At 35.3% G+C, this 22,583-nt stretch overlaps 1 protein-coding gene across 1 annotated transcript in view; it reads left to right on the forward strand.

The window, feature by feature from the left end:
- VPS13B (vacuolar protein sorting 13 homolog B) overlaps positions 1 to 22,583 on the forward strand; it is a 795,867-nt gene that overhangs the window by 494,768 nt on the left and 278,516 nt on the right. The window contains 1 exon segment of the mRNA XM_042923372.1: positions 8,853 to 9,056. Coding sequence (XP_042779306.1) covers positions 8,853 to 9,056 — 204 coding nt within the window.

Here is a 22,583-nt window from a genome sequence, read left to right on the forward strand (position 1 = left end):
TAGTTTTGATTAAAATAAACAAGGGAGGAAGCATATTTTTCAGTCCCAGTCCAGACCTGCTGAATCACAGTTTCTGCAGGTGGGAACTTAACATTTTTAACAAGCTCCCAGGTGATTCTTCTGCACTCTGAGGATGAGAACTCCTGCGCTAAGTTTTTGGTCATGGAAATCTGCAGTAGGTCTCAGCCTGATGGTCAACTATTTATATCCCCTGCCCTGTATACTCTCAAAATTACTATTATTATAGACACTTGGTGATAAAAATGGAGATGTTTAATTTAATCAAGACGTATAAATTTTACTTCTTACATTCCTATTTTCTGGCTTAACATTCTGTAAACTTACTGCTCTCAACTGAGCTGTAAGTAATGAATTTTATTTCTTTACAGTGAGCTCCCAAGATATGCCTATTCAGCAGTGAGAAGTATAAATGGTTCAACATGAGCTGTTCCTTATGTAAACATACAAAAGGCCTGACCCAGACTAAATCAATTTAAAAAGGAAAACATTAAAGCTATGTTTCCTGTTATATACTTAAGGTCTTCTTTGGTTCCTTATGATTATATTATTGACCCAACTATTGCAGACTTTAGTTTATCCTCCTACACCACCTGCTGAACGGTTCAAATGGTATGGAAGATGAGTTTCGGAAGGGCAAAGCAATTACAATTATAACTCCTACATTTTAGCCAATAAAGCAGCTTTTTGTGTTAAGGGCAAGGAAGTTATGGGTATCTTGACTCACCCCCTTTCCTGATTTGAATTGCTAAGTGGTCTTAAATACTGTAATAAGGAGAGAGAGCAAAGTTGGTAGAGCTAGAGGTATGTGAATTTGAGACAAAAAAATTTGATTCTATTTATGATATCAAACATTTCCAGGAAAAATTTAATTAGGAAGTGAGTCAATATAAGCTTTTCTTATTAAGGTATTTTCATTGTATTTTCTACAAGCTTTGTTGAGGTAAATTGAGAAATAAAAATTGTATATGTTTAAGGTATACAAAGTGATCGTTTGATATATGTATATAATTTAAAATTATTACCACCACCAAGCTAATTAACACATCTATCATGTTACAGTTACCTTTTTTTAATGAAAATTCTTAAGATCTGCTCTCTTAGTATATACCATTAATTATCATAGCTGTTTTGTACATTAGATCCCCAGAACCACTTATTCATCTTATAACTGTAAGTTTGTATGTGTATTGTTTTTTCCCAGTTTTATTGAGAAATAATTGACATATATCACTGTAGTTTAAGATTACAGCACAATGGGGCACATAAGTGGCTCAGTCAGCTAAGTGTCTAACTTTTGATTTTGGCTCAGGTCGTTATCTCATGGTTTATGAGTTCGAAACCCGTGTCGGGCTCTGTGCCAACAGCATGGAACCCGCTTGGGATTCTTTCTCTGCCCCTCCCTTGCTCATGCTCGCTCTCTCTCAAAAATAAATAAACATTTAAAAAATCATTATAAAAAAAGATGTATAGCATGATGGTTTGATTTACATATATTGTTGAAATGATTATCACAGTAGATTCAGCTATTATCCATCTTTTCATATACATGCAATAAAAAGAAAAGAAAGAAGAAATAGAAGGAAAAAATTTTTTCCTTGTGATGAGAACTCTTAGGATTTACCCTTAAAACTTTCCTGTAGATCATGTAGCAAGCGGTGTTAGCTATAGTCATGATGTGGTACATTACATCCTTAGCACTGATATATCTTATAACTGGAAGTTTGTGCTTTTTGACCACGTTCTTTAATTCTTCCCCTACCTCTGATAACCATAAGTCTGATCTCTTTTTCTGATCGCTCCCTTTTTTTTTTTGATTGCGCATATCAATGAGATCACAGAGTATTTGTTTTTCTCTGACTTATTTCACTTAGTATAATACCTCCAAGGTCCATCCATGTTGCCACAAATGATTTCTTTGTGTGTGTGTGTTTTTTTAATGGCTGAATATTTCCTTGTGTGTATGTGTATATTACATCTTTATCCATTAATTCATTGATGAACATTTAGGTTCACTGCATTTTGTAAGGTAGACATTAATATTAGGCATTTTGGTTCTTGCTAAAGTTTAAAGCTCTTTTCCTATCGTGAGTTCCCTAGTAAAGTATCATTTTATTAGAATTCTTTGCTCTAATGAGTTTGCAGTTTCTTACGCTATGAAAATCTAGTGCACTAAATCAAAGCTGTCTTGATTAAAATGTATTTTCATTTTTGGCTTTGCATTCAAATTGTCTTTGACTTCTTTTTTTTTCCTCCTAAATTGTTTTTTACTGATAACAACCTGTTTTTAAGTTATAAAGTCATATACTTAGGGAAAATTGCATTTTAAAAATTGCAAGATGATTTCTAGCATTTGGAGAAATGAAAATAAATTATCTTCAAATTGTGTCTGTACTTATACCTTCAAGAAAAGTTATAGTTAAATACATCTTTTGCAAGACATCTTGTTCTCTTATTACTTATTTAAAGTTAATATGGTATTTGAACACATTTTGAATGTTTTTTATATTTCATATTGAAAAAATACTTTGAATGTTTTATAATGACTGAAATGGGTTTAAGTGTACATTAAACAAAATGGGCATCTTATACTTTAAAAAATAAAGATGAGTATTTCAAGTTGAGGAAAAAAATAAGTACTTTGTGGAAAATGAAGTGAATCAATGCACCATTGTATGTTTTCTGACTTGAATTGAAAATAAGTCATAAGGATCACATAATTGGAAAGAAAAATTAGATTTTATGACCTAAGTCTGAAAAAAAATTACCCCGTATTCATTTTTAACAGAAAAATCAAACCAAACTTGTAAAGCTAATTCTTTAAATATATTTGATTTTTATATTAACCTAAACTAATAAGCCAAATGGCCTACCTGTATTATTTGTAATAGTAATTTAAATTTTATATTGGGAAAATGCACAAGAATACATTGTTTTTTAGATTTGATATCTCAGGAGGCTAAAAAATTATTGAGGAAAATACGTTTTTTAAAGATGCAACTGTATTTTTAATTGGCCTAAACTTTCCATTATCAATTGTTTGTTATCTTAGAAAATGTGGGGGGCAGGGGGCGGTTATTACAAACTAACCAGCATGCTATTAAAATGTTTTTAGATTGATGAAACAGATCAAATTAGAAAATTTGGGTAGAATTCACTCAGTTTGAGTAATTGAATTGAGGGTCATTCGTGCTGTTTGCTCAGGCTTCTGCTTTTTCAGAACCCTCTTGTGTGCTTTATCTGGGTGAGCCTCTCTTCCCTCACTTAGTAATCATTTCACTTTCATTTAACATTTTATGTAGAGACTGAAGAGATCATCAAAGTAGGATGATTTTTTTTCTAACACTGAGGTTTTTATGATGTGGCAAGTTCTACGCTAGACTCCTTCTCTTAATTCTTACGATTAAAACAGAAACTAAGCTCTTTCTCTACTCTTGACTACTGTACTATTACATAAATTCTGTAACTTTTATGGCAGAGGAGAAAATGCCAATTTGCTAGATAAGCCTGACCTGTGGGCTGCAAATCTTCATCCCCAAGGCTGGGCCTAGTGCATTCTCGGACATTTTGTGATGGAAGGACCTGTCTTTGGCTTGAAGCCTCACTAGCCTGAGGCTTTACTTCCTTCCTTCTCCATGCGAACCATTCAGAGTATCTTCAAAGTGTCTGGATATGTTACCGTCTCACACCTCTGGGCCTTTGAACCTATTGTTCCTTTGCCTGAAATAATTTTTTTCATTATATGAAATAAGATTGGGATTTTTTTTTTCTGAACTCCGTTAAATTCTGGACCCTTAGGTCTGGGTCAGGTGTCCCACTTACGTGCTTCCAATTGCATTCTATACCTAACCTTTTATAGAATTAACTGTTTTGCTATTGCCTATAAATCCCCAACTAGACTATAAACTGAATTAGGGCAGGAACCACACAGGAACCCAGTATCCCTAGGGCCTGACATTGGGCCTAGCCTGCAGTGCTCTACTAAATATCCTTTGAATGAATGAATGAATGAATGAATGCATGCATGCAAGTTTGCTCATTGGCCAGAGGGCTAGTTAGGAGAAGAGTTTTGACAGTCTTGAGTAAGACAAGAAATAGGGAAGAACTTGGATGCTTTTCACTAGTTATTACATTATCAACAGTTTTAACTGTCAAGATAAAGTTTTAAAGTAGTCATTTCCACATAGAAAAAGAGCTATAAAAGGAGAAGTAGCATTATATTTGGTGGAAGAGATGAGAGGACAACCTTTATATAAATCCCACGGTGAAAAGGATAAGAAATCTCTTTAGGGACAGTGATAAGTTAGAGGAGAGACTTTTTTTCCACAATAAATTGTAAAATCTTTGTTCCTATAAATCTTTCTAATATCCTCTTATTATCTGTTTTATCTCTACAGCATCATAGTTGAGTTTTTTAATTGCAAAATTAATTTATTAGGCTTTCTATCTTTTTTTTGTCTCAAATACTAGAGGTTTGTCTCTTTTGGGCTTTGTTGATCCTTCTGTGTCTTTTTTATTTCATTAATTTCTGTTCTTATTTTCTTCTAGTTTTTTTAGTTTATTCTACCTTGTTATGTTTAGCTTATTAGTCTTGGACTTTACCAACATCCCCCACCATAGTAGTACACAGTTATAATTGAAGAACCTACACTGACATATCATCACCGGAAATCCATAGTTTACATTAGGATTCACTCCTCGTGTTAAATGTTCTATATATTTGAACTGATGTATAATATGGTATGTCACGTGTCCATAATTACAGTATCATACACAGTACTTTCACTGCTCTAAATTGAGCACCTTTTCATCTACCTGTTGGCCACTTGTATGTCTTTGAAAGAATGTTTATTTCAGATCCTTTGCCCATTTTTAAATTGGTTACTGGTGGCTTTTTGTTATTTAGTTGTATGAGTTCCTTATCTATTTAGGATATAATTCCTTACCAGATACATGGTTTCCAAAATTTTCTCCTATTTCAGAGGTTGCCTTTTCATTTTGTTGATACTTTTCTTTACTGAGCATAAGCTTTTTAGTTTGATAGACTCCCACTTATTTATTTTTGTTTTTGTTGCCTTTGCTTTTAGAGTTAAATCCAAGAAATCATTGCCAAGACTTTTGCCAATGAACTTACCCCCTATGTTTTCTTCTCGGAGTTTTGTAATGTCAAGTCTTTCATAACTTCCTGCATAACTATAGCACAATATCAAAACCGGGAAATTGACATCAGTACAATCCACAGCTGTATTCAGATTCAACAGTTTCTGGATGTACTTTTATGTGATAATGTGCATATAGTTCTATGCAATTTTATCACATATGTAGATTATTTTAACTGCCATTGCAATCAAGATACAGAACTTACCACCGAGAGGCTCCCTAGGAGGGCCATTTTTAATTCACACTTTCACTGCTTATGTAGCCCTTTGTGACCCCAGCTTTATATGCAGGGTCTCCACTTAAGCTGATTCATCACCTTGGGTGGGCCTTGAGTTTTAAATCTCCTCCTATGTAGTTACCAGAGCAGAACATCAGTGTCTGTGCAGGATTCAGCAGAAACCCTAAGAGCAAAAGCTGGCTTTGGCAGGTGCTTCTTTATTAATGTCCCTGGCTTTGCTTGGGCGCGCATCTAGGGTGGGGGAAGTTTGAAGTTTCTGTTCCGTTGTGCCAACTCTGAGAGGTGTTTAAAAAAATTTTTTTTCAAGCATTCTGGTTGTTTCAGTCCGAAGATTCGTCCGTGGTTTCTGATGTGCCTTATTTTGGAAACAGGTGAACCTGGAAATACTAAAGAACATTTATCTTGAGAGTTTTCATTATGGTTTTACATAATTAGGAAAATGGGCTTTGTTTTATTCTTGGTGGTGATGCATTTGTGGTTAGTTGTAATTTGATATGTTATTCATTCAGAACCATTTAAGAATCCATTCAGAAATGGGTGTAAAATTTATAATGGACCTTTTTATGAGTAGTTTAATTTCTTGTCATATATTTTATTTCTCTGTATTAATTTTAATATTGAAATAACTAAGGCACAGAGAAGTTAAATATTTTCTCCAAGCTCATGATCATTGGAAAATCTGAGAGTAAAGTTCATATGAATCTTTCAGTTATCCAGTTTTCTACAACTCGGATATAAATGGTTTTACCATTGGCTTTTAAGTTAAACGAACTTTCAAATCACGTTAAAAATACAGATACTTATTTCAAAAACAAAGAAAAAGAGAAAACATGAAATCTCCAACCCTGATTCTTAGAAAGCTTGAAATTTTAAAATAAGCATGCTTAGAAGTATCTGGCTATTGCTAATTATACAGACCATTTGCATAGGGAAAAGAACCTGTGGGAAGTCACATTTTCCACAGATAGATAGGAGGAATATATCTCAATTTAAGACCAAGAAAAAATGTGGGTTATTTCAAGCCTACATGAAAAACTCTGATGAAATTCAGGGTTTTGTGGTTGTAATCTTATGATTATATATAGCGTCCATGTGCCAAGGGAAATAGATTGATGTTAATGCTGGGCTGGGTTACTTTGTCTTTTAATAGAGCACTGATTATATTTCATAACATACTTTTTCTTTAGGGATTCTTCAAGTATTTTAGGTCACCTTAAAAATATGTTTACGCAATTTATTTAAAGTGTGGAAAGCATTGGCTAGTTTAAAATAAGGAAATGTAACTTTTCTATGGGGAATAATAATCTAAGGAATAGGCTAGACCACCAACTGCCCAAGATATTTGCTGTATGTTTGAATTTATGTGCATCCCAATCAGAAGTTTACTGTTTAAAGACTGTGTTCTTAACTACTGTGGACAGATAGGTTCTCCATTTGAGATGTATCAAGATTTGTGTCAGTTCAAATCAGTGAGTTGAAACAGCATTTACTGATGGCTTGATAGGAGAGTTGTTCCTGACTTCAAGAAATTTATGGTATGTTGGGAAAAACTGACAAGTCATTGTGATGTTACTGTACTTTTAGAGAGACCCCAACAGTACAGATTAGGGAGAGAGGGAGTTTGGAGAAAGGCTGGTCAGGAAGGTGTTAATAGAAAGTGAAGTCTGAGATGGGCCTTTAAGCAGAATTATTCCAATATTAAAATGAAAGAAGAGTATTCTGTCAAAACAGTGATATTCTAAATGTTACTCCATCCCATCTGCACCCTCATTCGTTCTTTTTTTTTCTTTGCCTTCATTAGGGCAAATTGAAAAGGTTCATGTCCATTTTATGGGCTTTATTTCTAATGCAATTATTTGGTTCAAGTAAAATTTTAGGCTGTTTTCCTTTGCATGCCCAGTCCTCCTGGACTGCAATTGTTCAAACTTAGAAAAGAGAAGAAAGGGAAAAACAAAAACAATCAAACAAAAAAAACAGCTTCAGCTCTTACCTTAGGGATCCTGAGAATTCATCCATCTCTTTCTCTGGCTCCTGCTATGGTTTCTTGACCAATGCCTGTTTGTTTCCCTATTCCCTCTTATAACCCCCTCTGATATCTCCCTCTTATAACCCCCTCTGACATCTCCTTACCTGAACTGCCTGCTCATTTAGTTCCAGTTCTCTCCCAGCTCTTCTCTTCACTTGAATTCATTAGTATCAGCCCTCACCTTGCCTGGCGCATCCGATGCTATATCCATTCCCTAGCATCTGGCCCACACACCTGCCATCTTGAGTCTCAGTAGTCCTCTACCTGCCATCTGTATTTGACCAGCCTCTGGGCATGGTCTGCTCCACACTGCTTACTTTTAGTCTTAATCAGATTCTTACCCTATTTCTGTAGTTTTTACACCACAACCCATGCTTCCCCTTCTCACCACCCCCTGCCAATTAATTTCATTAATGTTCAATTGCTGTAATTAATTTAGTTGTATTTTTTCTAATAACTGAGATTATAGATTTTTTCAATATTTGTGCTAGTAAAAATATTTTTATTCTCTATATTATTTCACTTTTTGTGCTGATTGAAACTTTCATTAGGGCCATATATTATTTTCCTTTTGATAACTCCATTTAAAGCATTTGTGAACCAAAACAAAACCAAAAAGTTCCCAAGTTCACACAAACAGGTTTACCTGACCTCTGAACCTGAACCCAGTTCTTTCCTGCCCACCATATTGTCTTGTTATTTTCATTCTAAAACCCTCATGAAAAAGTTAACAATTTACTTCCTCTAATTTAGCTTTATGTTACTGATAATTTTATTCATTTGCACAACATTGGGGCTAGTAAGATCAAAGTTTCAACTCTTTATGGGTCAGTTATCCTCACTGTGCCTCTATGTCAGTAAACAATATAGTCTTCTCAACAGCTTAGTCTCCTAAACAAGGGCAAAGGGTAAGGGAGTACAAAAGATCAACAAGGCTCTATCACCTTTCCTAACAAGACATCAAAGGCCTGAGGAAGGGAGGTTATTAGCATTGGAGAGAAGACTGGGTTTAAGTCAGAAAACCTGGATTTTTAAGTTGTGGTTTTGCTACATACTACCTCAGTACCTTTGGCTAAGTCTTTCTACCTCAATTGTTTCCTCTTTAGTAAAAAAGGAGATAATAGAGTCTCCACAACATCTCAAGGATTGAAATCATGTATGTGAAAGTATTTAGGAAAACAACACAGTGCTGGGAACAATATTAAAAAATCATTGTAGGGTAGAGTACTGGACATGATAACTTTGGGGTATACATTCAAGGCCTCCTATGTGGCAGCTTACCTGCCTCAGAGATTTGAATAGCCCAGTGAATCCATCAGTAATCCAAAAGAAAAAAATGATAATGTTACTATGTTAGTGAACAAAATAAACAATATTTTATCTATTCACTTTTTTTCATTGCCTTTTCAGGAGAGCTTTGAACTTGGGAATTCTTCGAGATCCTGGATCAGAAATTGAAGATAGACAATACCAAATAGATCTGCAGTCCATCAATATTGGTACTGCACAGTGGGATCAACTAAAACCGGAGAAGGAAAGTGGCACACGAGGGGTGCTAACAGAGAGTGAAAGAAATTCTCAAAATCCAGCCCTTGAGTGGAATATGGCCAGCAGGTAGGAAATTATTGAGCAACTTTCTACACTTTCTAATATTTCATTACCAGAACAGTTAGTGATAAAATCTTTAGCATGCCCAACCTAAGTGCTTTGGTACCACTTCTGCATTTCATGACAAACATAAAATATATTTTGTAATTGTAGCTAATGATTTTTCTTGGAAATCTGTTACACTGTAATTATTACAAATTTAAGACTGTGTCAGCATTTTGTTTTTTTTAAAGCTTGCTATTGATGAAAGACTGTACTTCAGGGCTAAGGATACATTCACATTTTTCCTTGAAATCCGTTGTATTCAAGGTCAGATTATTTAAGTCTCTCCTTTCTGTTTATGATGATAAGAGGAGGAAAGTAACGAAAGCTCTGGATTGCCTTTATTTTTTTAGTCCACTTTAACTAAAAGCACCTATGTTCACAGAGAACATTTTTAAAGGAATTAGTCCTGAATGTGAGTTACAAGATTTGTAGAGAGCCGTTGCCATCTCACCAAGACTACTCGTGGTTTCTTATCAGAAAGTTAGGTAGAATTGTTTGCTAGAACAAAGATACTAGGCATTAAAAATATTTTTTTTATATTGTAAACCTGAAAGTCTTTATGATTTTAAAAAGCATTCACTGTTTTTTTCACTTTTCATATTGTTTGGTGTGTGTGTGTGTGTGTGTGTCTGTGTGTGTGTGTGTGTTTGCTTATAAGATTCACTAACATTAGTTGCTTATAACACACCATGGTGGTTTGTTGATTGAATTTCTTTAAAACATTGTGTGTAAACTTTCTTGTATGCCTTTTGCAATGCTGATTGCTTTGGGGTTCTGCCCTTATACTACCAAAACTATATTTATCTACGTCTTGGCATTAATAATAGCAACAACTTTAATAATTGCTTATAAAATGCTTATCACTTACCTAACTTATTTAAATTAATTTTAACAGTAATGCTATAAGGTATGAATTGTTTTCTCTAATTCTACATGAGGAGTCTGAGGCCTCCCAAGGTAAATAATGTGCCTAAAACCAAATACCAGGTGGTAGTCTGCTGCTTCTTCAGGCACCCACATTCTTTTCTAATTTCATTGTGGCCCTTTTCATAATGAGCTTCTTTCAGCTTCCTGAAAATAAGGTTTGTCACTTGCTAATAGGCCTTGGTATGTGAACTCCGCCTGGAGCTCTCTTAACCCACCCTGTTCGCTTGCCTAACTCCCATCATTCATCAGGCCTCAGAGTATAAACATCACATTTTCCAGGAAGTCTCCCCCTGAGCTTCCATGAGAACACAGAAAGTTCCCCTTCTGTGTGCTCTTAACATATCACTTAGCATATGCCCCCTAAATTTGGGGTGTAAATTTGGGTGAAAAATCTCCCACTGCCGACCAAGGTACATTTCAGAGAGGGATGCAGCCAACACTCCCAGCAGTTGGTCCTGCGTGGTGGATCTGGTGCACACCTCACATGCACTGCGCCAGTCCTGATCTGTTAACATCACATATCAGCCAGGGCCCCATCTTTCCTCCGCTTCACTCATTTTTCAGATGCAGGAAATTCCACCTTACATAATTTATAGGTCATCTTACGAACTGCAAATGCTAGGGGCGCTTGGGTGGCTCAGTCAGTTGGACATCTGACTTCGGCTCAGGTCGTGATCTCACAGTTCACGCATTCGAGTCCCATGTCAGGCTCTATGCTGACAACTCAAAGCCTGGAGCCTGCTTCGAATTCTGTGTCTCCCTCTGTCTCTGCCTCTCCCCTGCTCATGCTCTGTCTCTCTCTCAGAAATAACCATTAAAAAAAAAAAAATTAAAAAAGAACTGCAAATTCTATCAACAAAGAAGGTGGGGTTATTTTCCTAGGAAACTTTATGACCGTCTCTCCTTAACTCAGCTGTATCTCTCCTATTCATTCTTTAATTCATTTTAGTAAAGAGTTTGTGTACCTGTGTGTGTTTTAATAATATAATTGAAATTGAGGCGCCTGGGTGGCTCAGTCAGTTAAGCATCCGACTTCAGCTGACATCGTGATCTCGCGGCTCACAAGTTCGATCCCCATGTCGGGCTCTGTGCTGACAGCTCAGAGCCTGGATCCTGCTTCGGATTCTGTGTCTCCCTCGCTTGCTCTGCCTCTCCCCCGCTAGTACTCTGTCACTGTCTCAAAGTAAATGAACATATAAAAAATAAAGAATTGAAATTCACATAATAAGATGAACTATTTAAAATGAACAATTCACTGGCACTTTGTGTATTCACAATATTGTGTAACCGTTACCACTGTCTATAACCACTACCTCTATCTTGTTCTAAAACATTTTCGTCATCCCAAAGTAAAACCCCTTACCCATTAAGCATTTTCTTCTACATCTCTCTCCCTCCCCCTGGTGCCTGAAAAATACCAATCTGCTTTCTGTTTCCATGGTTTTATGTATTCTGGATATTTCATATAAATGGGATCATACAATATGTGACCTTTTGTGTCTGGCTTATTCACTTAACATAATATTTTGGAAGTTTTTCTGCATTGTAGCATGTGTCAGTATTTCATTCTTAGTTATCATTGGATAATATTCCACTGTATGTAAATACCAGAGTTTGTTTATCCATTCATCTGTTGATGGGCACTTGGCGTGTTTCCACTTTATAGCTATTATGGATAATATTGCTGTGGACATTTGTGTACAAGTACCTGTTTCGCTACCTGTTTTCAGATATTAGGGATATATACCTAGGAATAGAATTTCAGGGTTATATGGTAATTCTATGTTTAACTTTCTTCGGGACCTGCGAAACTATTTTCCACAGCAGCTGAACCATTTCACATTTTCACCAGCAATGCTCAAGGTTCCAGTTTCACCACATTCTCACCACCACTTATTTTCCTTTTTTTTTTTTTTTTTTAACTATAACCATCCTTTGGGTGTGGTTTTGATTTGCGTTTCCGTAATGATCAGTGATATTGAGCAGTTCTTCATGTGCTCTGTGACCATTTTTATATCTTCTTTGGAAAACATGCTTATTCAAGCCTTTTGCCCTTTTTTAAATTGAGTTGTTTGGGTTTTTGTTGATAATTTATGGGATTTCTTTTTTTATTCTAGATGCTATACCCCTATCTGATACATAATTTATAAATTATTTTTTCATTTTCTTGATAATGATCTTTGCACAAATTTTTATAATTGATCTAAGAGTCCATTGCCAAATCCAAGGTCATGAAATTTTATATCCATGTTTTAAAAATTTTTTTAATCTGTCTATAGTTGACACACAATGTTACACTAGTTGCAGATGTACAACATAGTAATTCAGCTTTTCTGTCTGTTATGCTGTGCTCACCACAAGTGTAGCTACCGTCTGTCACCATACAACACTATTCCAGTATCATTGCCTATATTACCTATGCTGGGCCTTTTATTCTGGTGACTTATAACTGAATGTAACGTATCTGTATCTCCCACTCCCTTCGCCCATTTTGTCCATCCCCTTTACCCCCTTTCCTCTGGCTACCATCAGTCCTCTGTATTTATAGGTCTGATTCCGCTTTTTACTTGTTTGTTTATTCTTTTTTTTTTTTTTTTTAGGTTCCACAAGTGAGTGAAATCATGTGATACTTGTTTTCTCAGTCTGACTTATTTCACTTAGCAAAATACCCTCTAGGTCTGTCCATGTTGTTACAAATGGCAATATCTCACTGAGAACAAACTGAGGGTTGATGGGGGGGTGGGAGGGAGGGGAGGGTAGGTGATGGGTATTGAAGAGGGCATCTTTTGGGATGAGCACTGGGTGTTGTATGGAAACCAATTTGACAATAAATTTCATATGTTAAAAAAAACAAATGGCAATATCGCATCCTTTTTATGGCTGCATAACAGTCCATTATGTGTATACTTATATGTATATCTTCTTTACCCATTCATCTATCAGTAAACATTTAGGTTGCTTCCATATCTTACCTATTGTAAGTAATGCTGCATTAAACATATATTTTTTCAAATTCATGTTTTCATTTTCTTTGAGTAAATACCTAGTAGTGGAATTACTGGATCATATGGTATTTCTATTTTTAATTTTTTGAGGACCTCCATACTGTTTTCCATAGTGGCTGTACCAATTTACATTCCCACCAACAGTGTACAAGGGTTACTTTTTCTCTACATCTTTGCCAATACTTGTTATTCCTTGTGTTTTTGGTTTTAGCCATTGTGACAGGTGTGAGATGATATCTCATTGTAGTTTTGATATGCATTTCCCTGATGTTGAGCATCTTCTCATCTGTCTGTTGGCCATCTGTAGTCTTCTTTGGAAAACTGCCTTCAGGTCCTCTGTCCATTTTTTAAGTGGATTGTTTGAGGTTGTTTTTTTGTTTGTTTGTTTGTTTGTTTTTGGTGGGGAGGGGTGTTGAGTTATATAAGTTCTTTATATATTTTGGATATTAACCCCTTATTGGATATATCATTTGTAAATACCTTCTATTCAGTAGGTTGCCTTTTTGTTTTGTTGATGGTTTCCTTCACTGTTCAAAAGCTTTTTATTTCGTCCTGCTCCCAATAGTTTAATTTTGTTTTCATTTCCCTTGCCTTAGGAGACGTACCTAGAAAAATGTTTCTATAGCCAATATCAGAGAGATCACTGCTTGTGTTCTCTTCTAGGATTTCTCATGGTTTTATGTCTCACATTTAATTCTTAGGTCCATTTTGAGTTTATTTTTGTGTATGGTGTAAGAAAGTGGTCCACTTCATTCTTCTGCATGTTGCTGTTCATTTTTACCTACACCATTTACTGAAGAGACTATCTTTCCCCATTGTATATTTTTGCCTCCTTTGTTGTAGATGGGTTTATTCCTGAGCTTTTTTCTCTGTTCCATTGATCTATGTGTCTGTTTTTGTGCTGGCACCATACTGATTTGGTTACTACAGCTTTGTAATACATATTGAAATCTGTAATTGTGATCCATACAGATTTGTTCTTTTTTCTCAAGATTGCTTTGACTATTGAGGTTCTTTTGTGGTTCCATACAAATTTTATTATTTATTGTAGTTCTGTGAAAAATGGTGTTGGTACTTTGATAGGGATTGCACTGAATCCAAAGATTTCTTTGGATAGTATGCACATTTTAACAGTATTCATTCTTCCGGGGTGCCTGGGTGGCTCAGTCGGTTAGGTGTCCATCTTTGGCTCAGGTCATGATCTTGCGGTCTGTGAGTTCGAGCCCTGCGTCGGGCGCTGTGCTGACAACTCAGAGCCTGGGGCCTGTTTGGGATTCTGTGTGTGTGTGTGTGTGTGTGTGTGTGTGTGTTTCTCTCAGACCCTCCCCCGTTCATGCTCTGTCTCTCTCTGTGTCAAAAATAAATAAACATTAAAAAAAAAAAAAAAACAATATTCATTCTTCGAATCCATGACCCTGGACTATCTTTTCATTTGTTTGTATCTTCGTTAATTTCTTTCATTAGTGTTTTATAGTTTTCAGAATACAGATCTTTTACCTCCTTGGTTAAGTTTATTCTTAGGTATTTTATTCTTTTTGGCGATTTATACCTATGCTTTATTCTGTGTTTTATGGGTTTAGCTCTTATAGCTGGATTGTTGATTCATTTTGAGGAGTTTTTGTTTTTTTTTTTATCTATGGTACAAAATAAAAGTTCAACTTTCTTCTTTTGCATGTGCATATACAGTTGTCCCAGCACCATTTGTTGAAGAGACTCTTCATTCCCCATTGAATGGTCTTGCCATGCTGTTGAAAGTTAAGACTTAGAACAACCATTATATGCCATAGAATGTCTTTTACGCTAGAGAAACAAAATGAAATAATTTCTGATATGTGTCCATCCCTTACAGGTCTCAGTGTCCAATCAAAGAGTTGATAGTTAAATTACCTATTAGAGTGCAGTGAGTGAAGTACACTGGTAGATGTAAATATAGGATGTTTAGGATTACAGAAAAGCCACATCAAAATCAGAATAAATACATTCCATGTACATAGGACATCTTGGGCTAACAGATGTGACAGACACTTAAACAATAAATCTAATACTGACATAGATACAAAATAGAACATTTAAAGAAATGAATGATGAACTCTATGGGTAGGTTTTCAGGGATGGTTTCAGAGTACACAGCTTCTGAATTTGTTTCCAGAGTATGGGTGACAGGAGTGGAGAGGGGCCATTTTGAACTAAGAAAGCAGTAGACCAACAGGCTAGGAGTATGAAAACGTGGCATATTTTATCACTTCTGAATACCCAGTACTTAATATTATACTTGGCACATAATAGGAATATATTAAAGATTTGAGTGAATTAATGAAAGATTGAATGATTAGATGATTATGTAGAGCTAGCAGATCAGGTGGCTCTGAATGTTTCTGAGAGATATTGATCCAAATGAAGAAGGAACTTTAGACCTGATGTACTTTGTAGTACTGACTAATCTTGATAGAAATATAAACAGAACCTTAATGTGATTATATTTTTGTTTTTCAATAGGTATTACAGGTAAAATTCAAAACATATAAAAAATATTCACTGATGAATAACTTGCCCCCTCCCCTGACCAATATTAAATAATAACCTTTACGATGGTTTTCATTCATTCCTTCTGAGTACGTTACTCGGCTTCTGTCTTTAGTCAAAATGTGTTTCTATGTGTATGTTGGGAGAAGGGAATTTATACATAAAAATTATCACATTTTAAAATGTGTAGGTCTTCTAACACCCCAGTTTTTCAGCTGAGGGAATACATTAGGATTCAGTCAAGGCAGCAGAACCGTTATAAGTATTATAGCATAAGGGATTTATTGTAGGAATAAGGTCTTACTCAATTGTGGAAGAAGCTGTGAATTAAGGATCTAAAGGTAGTGGATCAGAGACATGTCCCCAGGCATGTCCAGCCACTGGAGGGACCCCTGGAGGCTGGTAGACAAGTCCATGGGAGCATTGCCTCTGTTTCTGGGAGTAAGCCTGCAGTTGTTGTTAGTCTGCAGGGCCAGTGGTCAGGAAAAAGAGCCAGTCACAGAACCGAGAAGAGGGAAGACAAGCTGGAATCTGCCAGCACCTCTGAATTTGACTGTATTTTAAAAAGCATGACTTTCAGAGAATATTGGCCAGTATTTGTTTCATTTACATCTCTAAATCTCATGCAGTTTTCTCTCTAAACTCTGAACCATTCTTGGCAAGTTGTTACAGAACAGAACCACTACAAGAGAAAGTTTCAGGAGGTTCCTTGCCTTGTGCAGTGTCACTTAAAAGTAGAGCTAAGTATAGAACCCTGGTTTGCTACCTCTTCCTCAACTGCTTTTCTTATACTCAGCACTCTGACTCCTTACACTTGGGCTGAAGTTCATTGTTAGTTAATCACTTTTTCTTTTTCTCTCAGCAACCATTTTTACTATGTCTGCGCTTATTTTATAACCTGAGGAAATGAAGTGCTGAGAACTCAAATAACGTACTGATGTCTGCCATATGCAGGTTACACATCTAGTCACTATTGCCATTTTACATGGGAATTAGTGCTTCGAGGTGTGTAAGGGGGGGGGGGTGGGAAATGGTGGCTTTTTTCCTTACATATTGGCCAAGGATGTCCTTGGCAAGCTGAGAGGGTAGCATGGAGATAAAAGGACAGATCTGTCTTGGCCAGTCTCATTCTTTGTTTCTTATCATAGTTACTGACAGACGAGTTGGTAATCAGAAAATATTTAAATTGAATATAATCATCATAATAGTAGATCATAAAATTTTAAAACTCTCTGTAATGTCAATTAATTTGTGGTCATGTTAAAGCTCCCAACATCATAATTGTTGCATATATGAATATAAGTAATAATTCCCTGATCCAAAGCCTTAAATATTCAGATTTCCCTCCTTCAACATTTTGTTTAATAAGAGAAGGATCCAAACAAGATTACATCAACATTTACTTAAAAGTATATGAACAGGGGCACCTGGGTGGCTCAGTCGGTTGAGTGTCCAACTCTTGATTTCGACTTAGGTCATGATCTCATGCTTTATAGGATCAAGCCCTACTTCGGGCCCTGTACTGACTGCATAGAGCCAGCCTGGGATTCTCTCTCTCGTTTCTCTCTGTCCCTCTACCACTCATGCACGCTCCACACACACCCCCCCCGAAATAAACATTTTCTTAAGAAGTAGATGTATAACACATAACTTTCATACATTATCCAGTATTATTCTGTGAAAACTCCATGTGGTACATCAGTGCATAGTATTAAAGCTTTAAAAATTCAATAAAATAACAAATTCCCCAATCATTTTTCCCTTGGTGGATTCCCATTTATATCCTCAATTTCAGATGTCCTTTTCTTTGAGAAACTTCCAGCAGTCCCCCTGACTTTCCCTCCTCCATGAAGTTTTATTTTGAAGTTTTTCCTTGGAAAAAGAGCTATCAAGTAGAATTAGATGCAAGAGTTCCACACTATAGATACAAACAACTGGAAACTAACCAGAGCTACTGACTGACAATTGAACATCTCAGTAAAAGTGAATTGTTGATATTTCAATATACATATGCTCATAAGACCTTCTTTTAGAAGCTGAAATAAATGTGATCTCAATAAACTTGTGATCTCAATCACAAATATATTAACCATAGTTTTGATTTGTTTGTTTGGATGCAGGTAATTTTTGTGTTTTTTTGGTTTGGTTTTTAGGGAATGAGAACATTGTAACATTTAATTTTGCCAAAATAAAATTTTACTAGCATTTTATTTAAATGTCCCTTAAAAAATATCCTCATTTTGGGTTGTAGTTCTTGGAAGCATTATTCAGATATTTTATATGTCTTTACAAGTTAATTAGGTCCCCAACTGAAAGTTTTGACACCTGTCTGTTTTTTCCTTACCATTTTACTTCTCCTACCTTATGATTATTTTTAATTATTTTTTCGGCTAACCTGAGCTGCTCGCATCCAACTCTGCCATTATATTCCCAGCACCTAGCAGAGGGCCTGGCATAATAGTGGACTCTCAGTCCATGTTCTCAAAATTTCACACAGCCATAGATGCCAAGAGAATGATATGGCAGTATACTAGGATGAAGGCCCCTGGGAAATTTATTTACATTAGGGCTCGGGGAAGGCCTAATCTAATACCTAATGGCAAAAATGAGCTATCCATGTAAATAACTGTGAACTGCTTGTGTCAAGTGTTCTGGCAGAGCAGACACCTGTGATTGGGAATCAGTGTTGCACACTTAAGGATCATGACTAGCTGAGAGGAAAGGAATAATAGGTAAAGTTTGGGGTAGGGAAGAGACTACATTATGAATGGTTTTATACATCAGTGGCAGTTTGGATTTTATCTTTATTGCATTAGAAAGTCACTGGATAGTGTTCCTCTTGGGGAAAAAACCCAAAACACCAAAATAGGGTTTAAACTCTTTATTATATATTTTGTTTTTAAAGTTACTGTAGAACCCAAATTATCCTGAAGAACTCTCTATCTAAAAATAAGAGGAATCTCTACAAGTACAGTTAACCAACTGATAACAAATAGTTTTCCAGTTATCATATTTTTAGGATAAATGTCTGTGATTATTTTTTATATTGAAGAATATCCACTATAAGGGATTATCTCAGTTGATTAGCAGAACAAGACTTAAGTATCTTCTGGTCAGGCATCTTTTGTCCAAAGCTCAGCTGTAATGCCATACCAAGAAAGTCTTCATGTTGAATAAAAAAACTGTTCACTGAACACATAGACCATCTAGAACTTTTTATTCTTTTTAGTGGAATATTTTGGAAACAACAACGCCATATTTCCTACTTATGGTTTTTCATAATATACAATTTTTGAAATGGGGCTCTTAAATTGCAGTACTATTTCCCACAGAATTAGTCAAGAATGAATGGAAGATGGGCAGAAGAACCTTAGGATAAATTGGCTGAGCCGGGAAAAATGACCATAGCCTTCCTAAACATATATTTTCATGTATGCATGTGGCATATACTTATGCCATCTTGTGTACTGACAATTTCAGAGAATGATGCTTTTCCATATTTATAATCTCTTCCCAGAGATTGACTGAATAGCTTTTGTTAACTTAGATGATTACTTTACTGTTACTTGTTTAGCACTTTATAATTGCCCAATTGTTTTTACCCTCACACAGGGTTTAATATATTTCCACGGGTTTAATCCTGTATGTTAGATAACAGGTGGAAATCACTATTCCATTTCCTTGTTTTTTATGGGCAGTGTAGAAATACATTAAATCACTGTTTTAGTATACTAGAGAAATATTTCTTCTACACCTCTCCTAACCTCATATTCCCTAGCATGCTATAGATAATCTGTTTTCTCTGTTTGCTATCTTTTTTTCATAATAGGTGATCACCTGTTTCACCAAGAGATGTCTGATGGTGGATTTTATTGTATTTATCTGAACCAGGACTCATTGTGCTTCCTGAATCTGTGGTTTCTTATATGTCATCAGTTCTGAAGAATTCTCCGCTATTAACTCTTTGCTGTTGTCTCTTTTCCTTACTTTCTATTCTCTCTTTTTGGAATACCAATTAAATATGTTGGACCTACCCCTCCATGTCTCTTTTCTTTTAAACTTGCCATTTTAAAATTTAAGTTAGTACATTTCCTGGAAATTTCTCAAATCTGTATTCTAGTTTATTAATTTTTCTTGAGCTACGTGTAAAATGTTATTTGCCACATCTGTATATTTCATTTTAGTGACTGTATTTTTCATTTCTGGAAGTAGTATTTGTTTTTCAAATCTATTTTCACTCTTGATAATACCTTGGTTTTTTACTCCTCAATTTTATTCTATCCAGTATGTATTTAATAGTTTTAAGCATTTATTTATTTATTTACTTATTTATTTATTTGTTTATTTATTATTTTTTAAACAATACAAATTTATTGAATTGTTCATATGGTGATTTCATTATCAGAAGTTCTTGGTAATGAATTTGATAATGGGGTTGAATTTTCCTCTTGCTAATAAAGAATAATTTGTGGGTGGAGGTATATAAAATAATCTGTTCAGGAGCTTGTCTTTAGTGGTCTTTGTCCCTGAGAATCCTTTTTGTCTATTTGAGGGCATGTTTTCCAGACAGGTTTTACATGCATCTATTTCTGACAGATGTCCCAGGGTTATGAAAAGTCTGATTCCAGTTTTATATAAATAATTCAGAATGGGTATTCCTAAACCAGTACAGTAATATAAATTACAGCTACCAAACACACATGAGGGATTTCCCATTATTTTTCATCTTCTGGGGAGATCTCTGTTTTTTTAACAAGCTCTCTTGCCAATATAGTCATATTTTCTCATTCTTCTCTATTTCTGATAGAAAATGCTTTGTCAAACCTTTAAGGGCCCCAGATCTAGGTAGACAGCTCATTTAAAAACCTTTCCCTATGAGTGAAGTCACATGATATTTTATATGAGGATTTTAAGATACAAAACAGATGAACATAAGGGAAGGGAAGCAAAAATAATATAAAAACAGGGAGGGAGACAAACATAAGAGACTCTTAAATATGGAGAACAGAGGGTTACTGGAAGGGTTATGGGAGGAAGGAGGGACTAAGTGGGTAAGGGGCATTAAGGAATCTACTCCTGAAATCATTGTTGCACCATATGCTAACTAACTTGCGTGTACATTTAAAAAATAAATTAAAAATTGAAAAAAACCTTTCCCTATTTGGGATGTAAGGATTAGCCTGTTGCCTCTATATGGCCATGGGGAAAAAAAAAAAATCTGTTCCCTGCTACATCTGAAACTAATATAATATTGGATGTCAACTATACTTAAATAGTAAATATTTTTTATCTATTTCAAGTTTTTATTTAAATTTTAGTTAACATATGGTGTAATATTAGTTTCAGGAGTAGAATTTAGTGATTAATCACTTACATAGAACACCCAGAGCTCATCACAAGTGCCCTCCTTACTGTCCATCACCCGTTAGGCCGTGTCCCCACCCATCTCCCAGTCTGTTCTGTACAGTTAAGAGTCTCTTACGGTTTACCTCCCTCTCTTTTTTCTTTCCCTTTTCCGTATATTTAAGAAACAAAACAGATGAGTATAGGGGAAAGGAATAGTAAAAAAAAGAGAAATTAATAATCTATTCTCTTGATTTAGTTAGAGTGGCTAAAACCCTGAAGTCAATAACAATGTCAGTTAATAATTTGAGTTTCACTTGCCTTTTTTGTTATTTTATTTTATTTATTTTATTTTTTTAAGTTTATTTATTTTTGAGAGAGTTGGGGAGAGGCAGAGAGAGAGACACACACACACACAGAATCCGAGGCAGGCTCCATGCTCCAAGTTCTAGGCACAGAGCCCAGTGCAGGCTCAAACCTACAAACCGTGAGATCATGACCTGAGCCAAAGTTGGACACCCAACCGACTGAGCTACCCAGGCTCCCCCCGCCCCCGTTTTGTTATTGTAAATCCTGTGCACTTATCTAGTAAAATATTGGCAGAATTTAATTCTCTTAATTATTTTTTCAGTAGTTATTTCTTTTGAAGTATTTCAATCTATACAAATTTTTAATGACTTAAAAAATATGTATCATTACCTCAAAGACAAGAAATAACACAAAATTAAAGTTAACATTATGTTAACAGAAAAGTTATAGTTTTATAATAAAGGACTGTTGACTTACTGATTTTTTTTTTTTTATATATTTTAAGGTCATAGGTCTTTCATATGTTGTGTTACTGATTTAATTCATCACATGATGGGGAAAAATATGATCTGTATAAGTACTCCTTTTTCCCATTGGGTGTTTTAGTTAATATTTGCTCTTATTTGGTTCCCTGCCATCTTTTCCATTTTAAGGTATTTTTAATACATCATATATTTAAACACTCCCTTATGAGAGCACATCAGATGTTACATGTTTCTCACATTGGCCATTTTATGGAACTTGAGCTATTAAGCTCTAATTATGGTGTCTCTCAGGATCACAACCTTTCCTCTGTATTCACAGATTTTAATATTTCTTCCTATTACCCTCCATTCAGCAGAACTCCTAATTCTTTAAAATTGACTTTCTTGAAATCCAATACTTATGTGTCACAAAACCGGATGATCCAATTTTCTTTTTTGGCAGACACCATGTAAAACTCTGCCCATTGCAAAATTGAACAAATGATACTAGAACTTTCTATTTTCTAGACTACTCTGGTAGAAAAGGATATAGAAAGACTTGAGGGTTATATGAGATTTGTCATGAGATAATTTATGCTAGTTCTCTGATCTCAGCTTTATCACTTTATAAGTGAATAACAGAGACATATTTATAAGGAATATTAATTTAATGGTTCCAAAGAACTTTTGAGATACAGCTTGCTGGTAAAACGTAGAACTGTGTGTGTGTGTGTGTGTGTGTGTGTGTGTGTGTGTGTGTGCGCGCGCGCGCGCGCAAGCATATGCATATATATATATATATATATATGCACACACATATATATTTCATAAAAAGAAAACTTAGAAAATGGACTGTAGACTTGAAGAACTGTACTAGCATAAGCTTTAGTTTCTCAGTGTTTTCCAGTTTCATCTTC

Source organism: Panthera leo, chromosome F2 (assembly GCF_018350215.1).
Source record: "Panthera leo isolate Ple1 chromosome F2, P.leo_Ple1_pat1.1, whole genome shotgun sequence".
NCBI lineage: Eukaryota > Metazoa > Chordata > Mammalia > Carnivora > Felidae > Panthera > Panthera leo.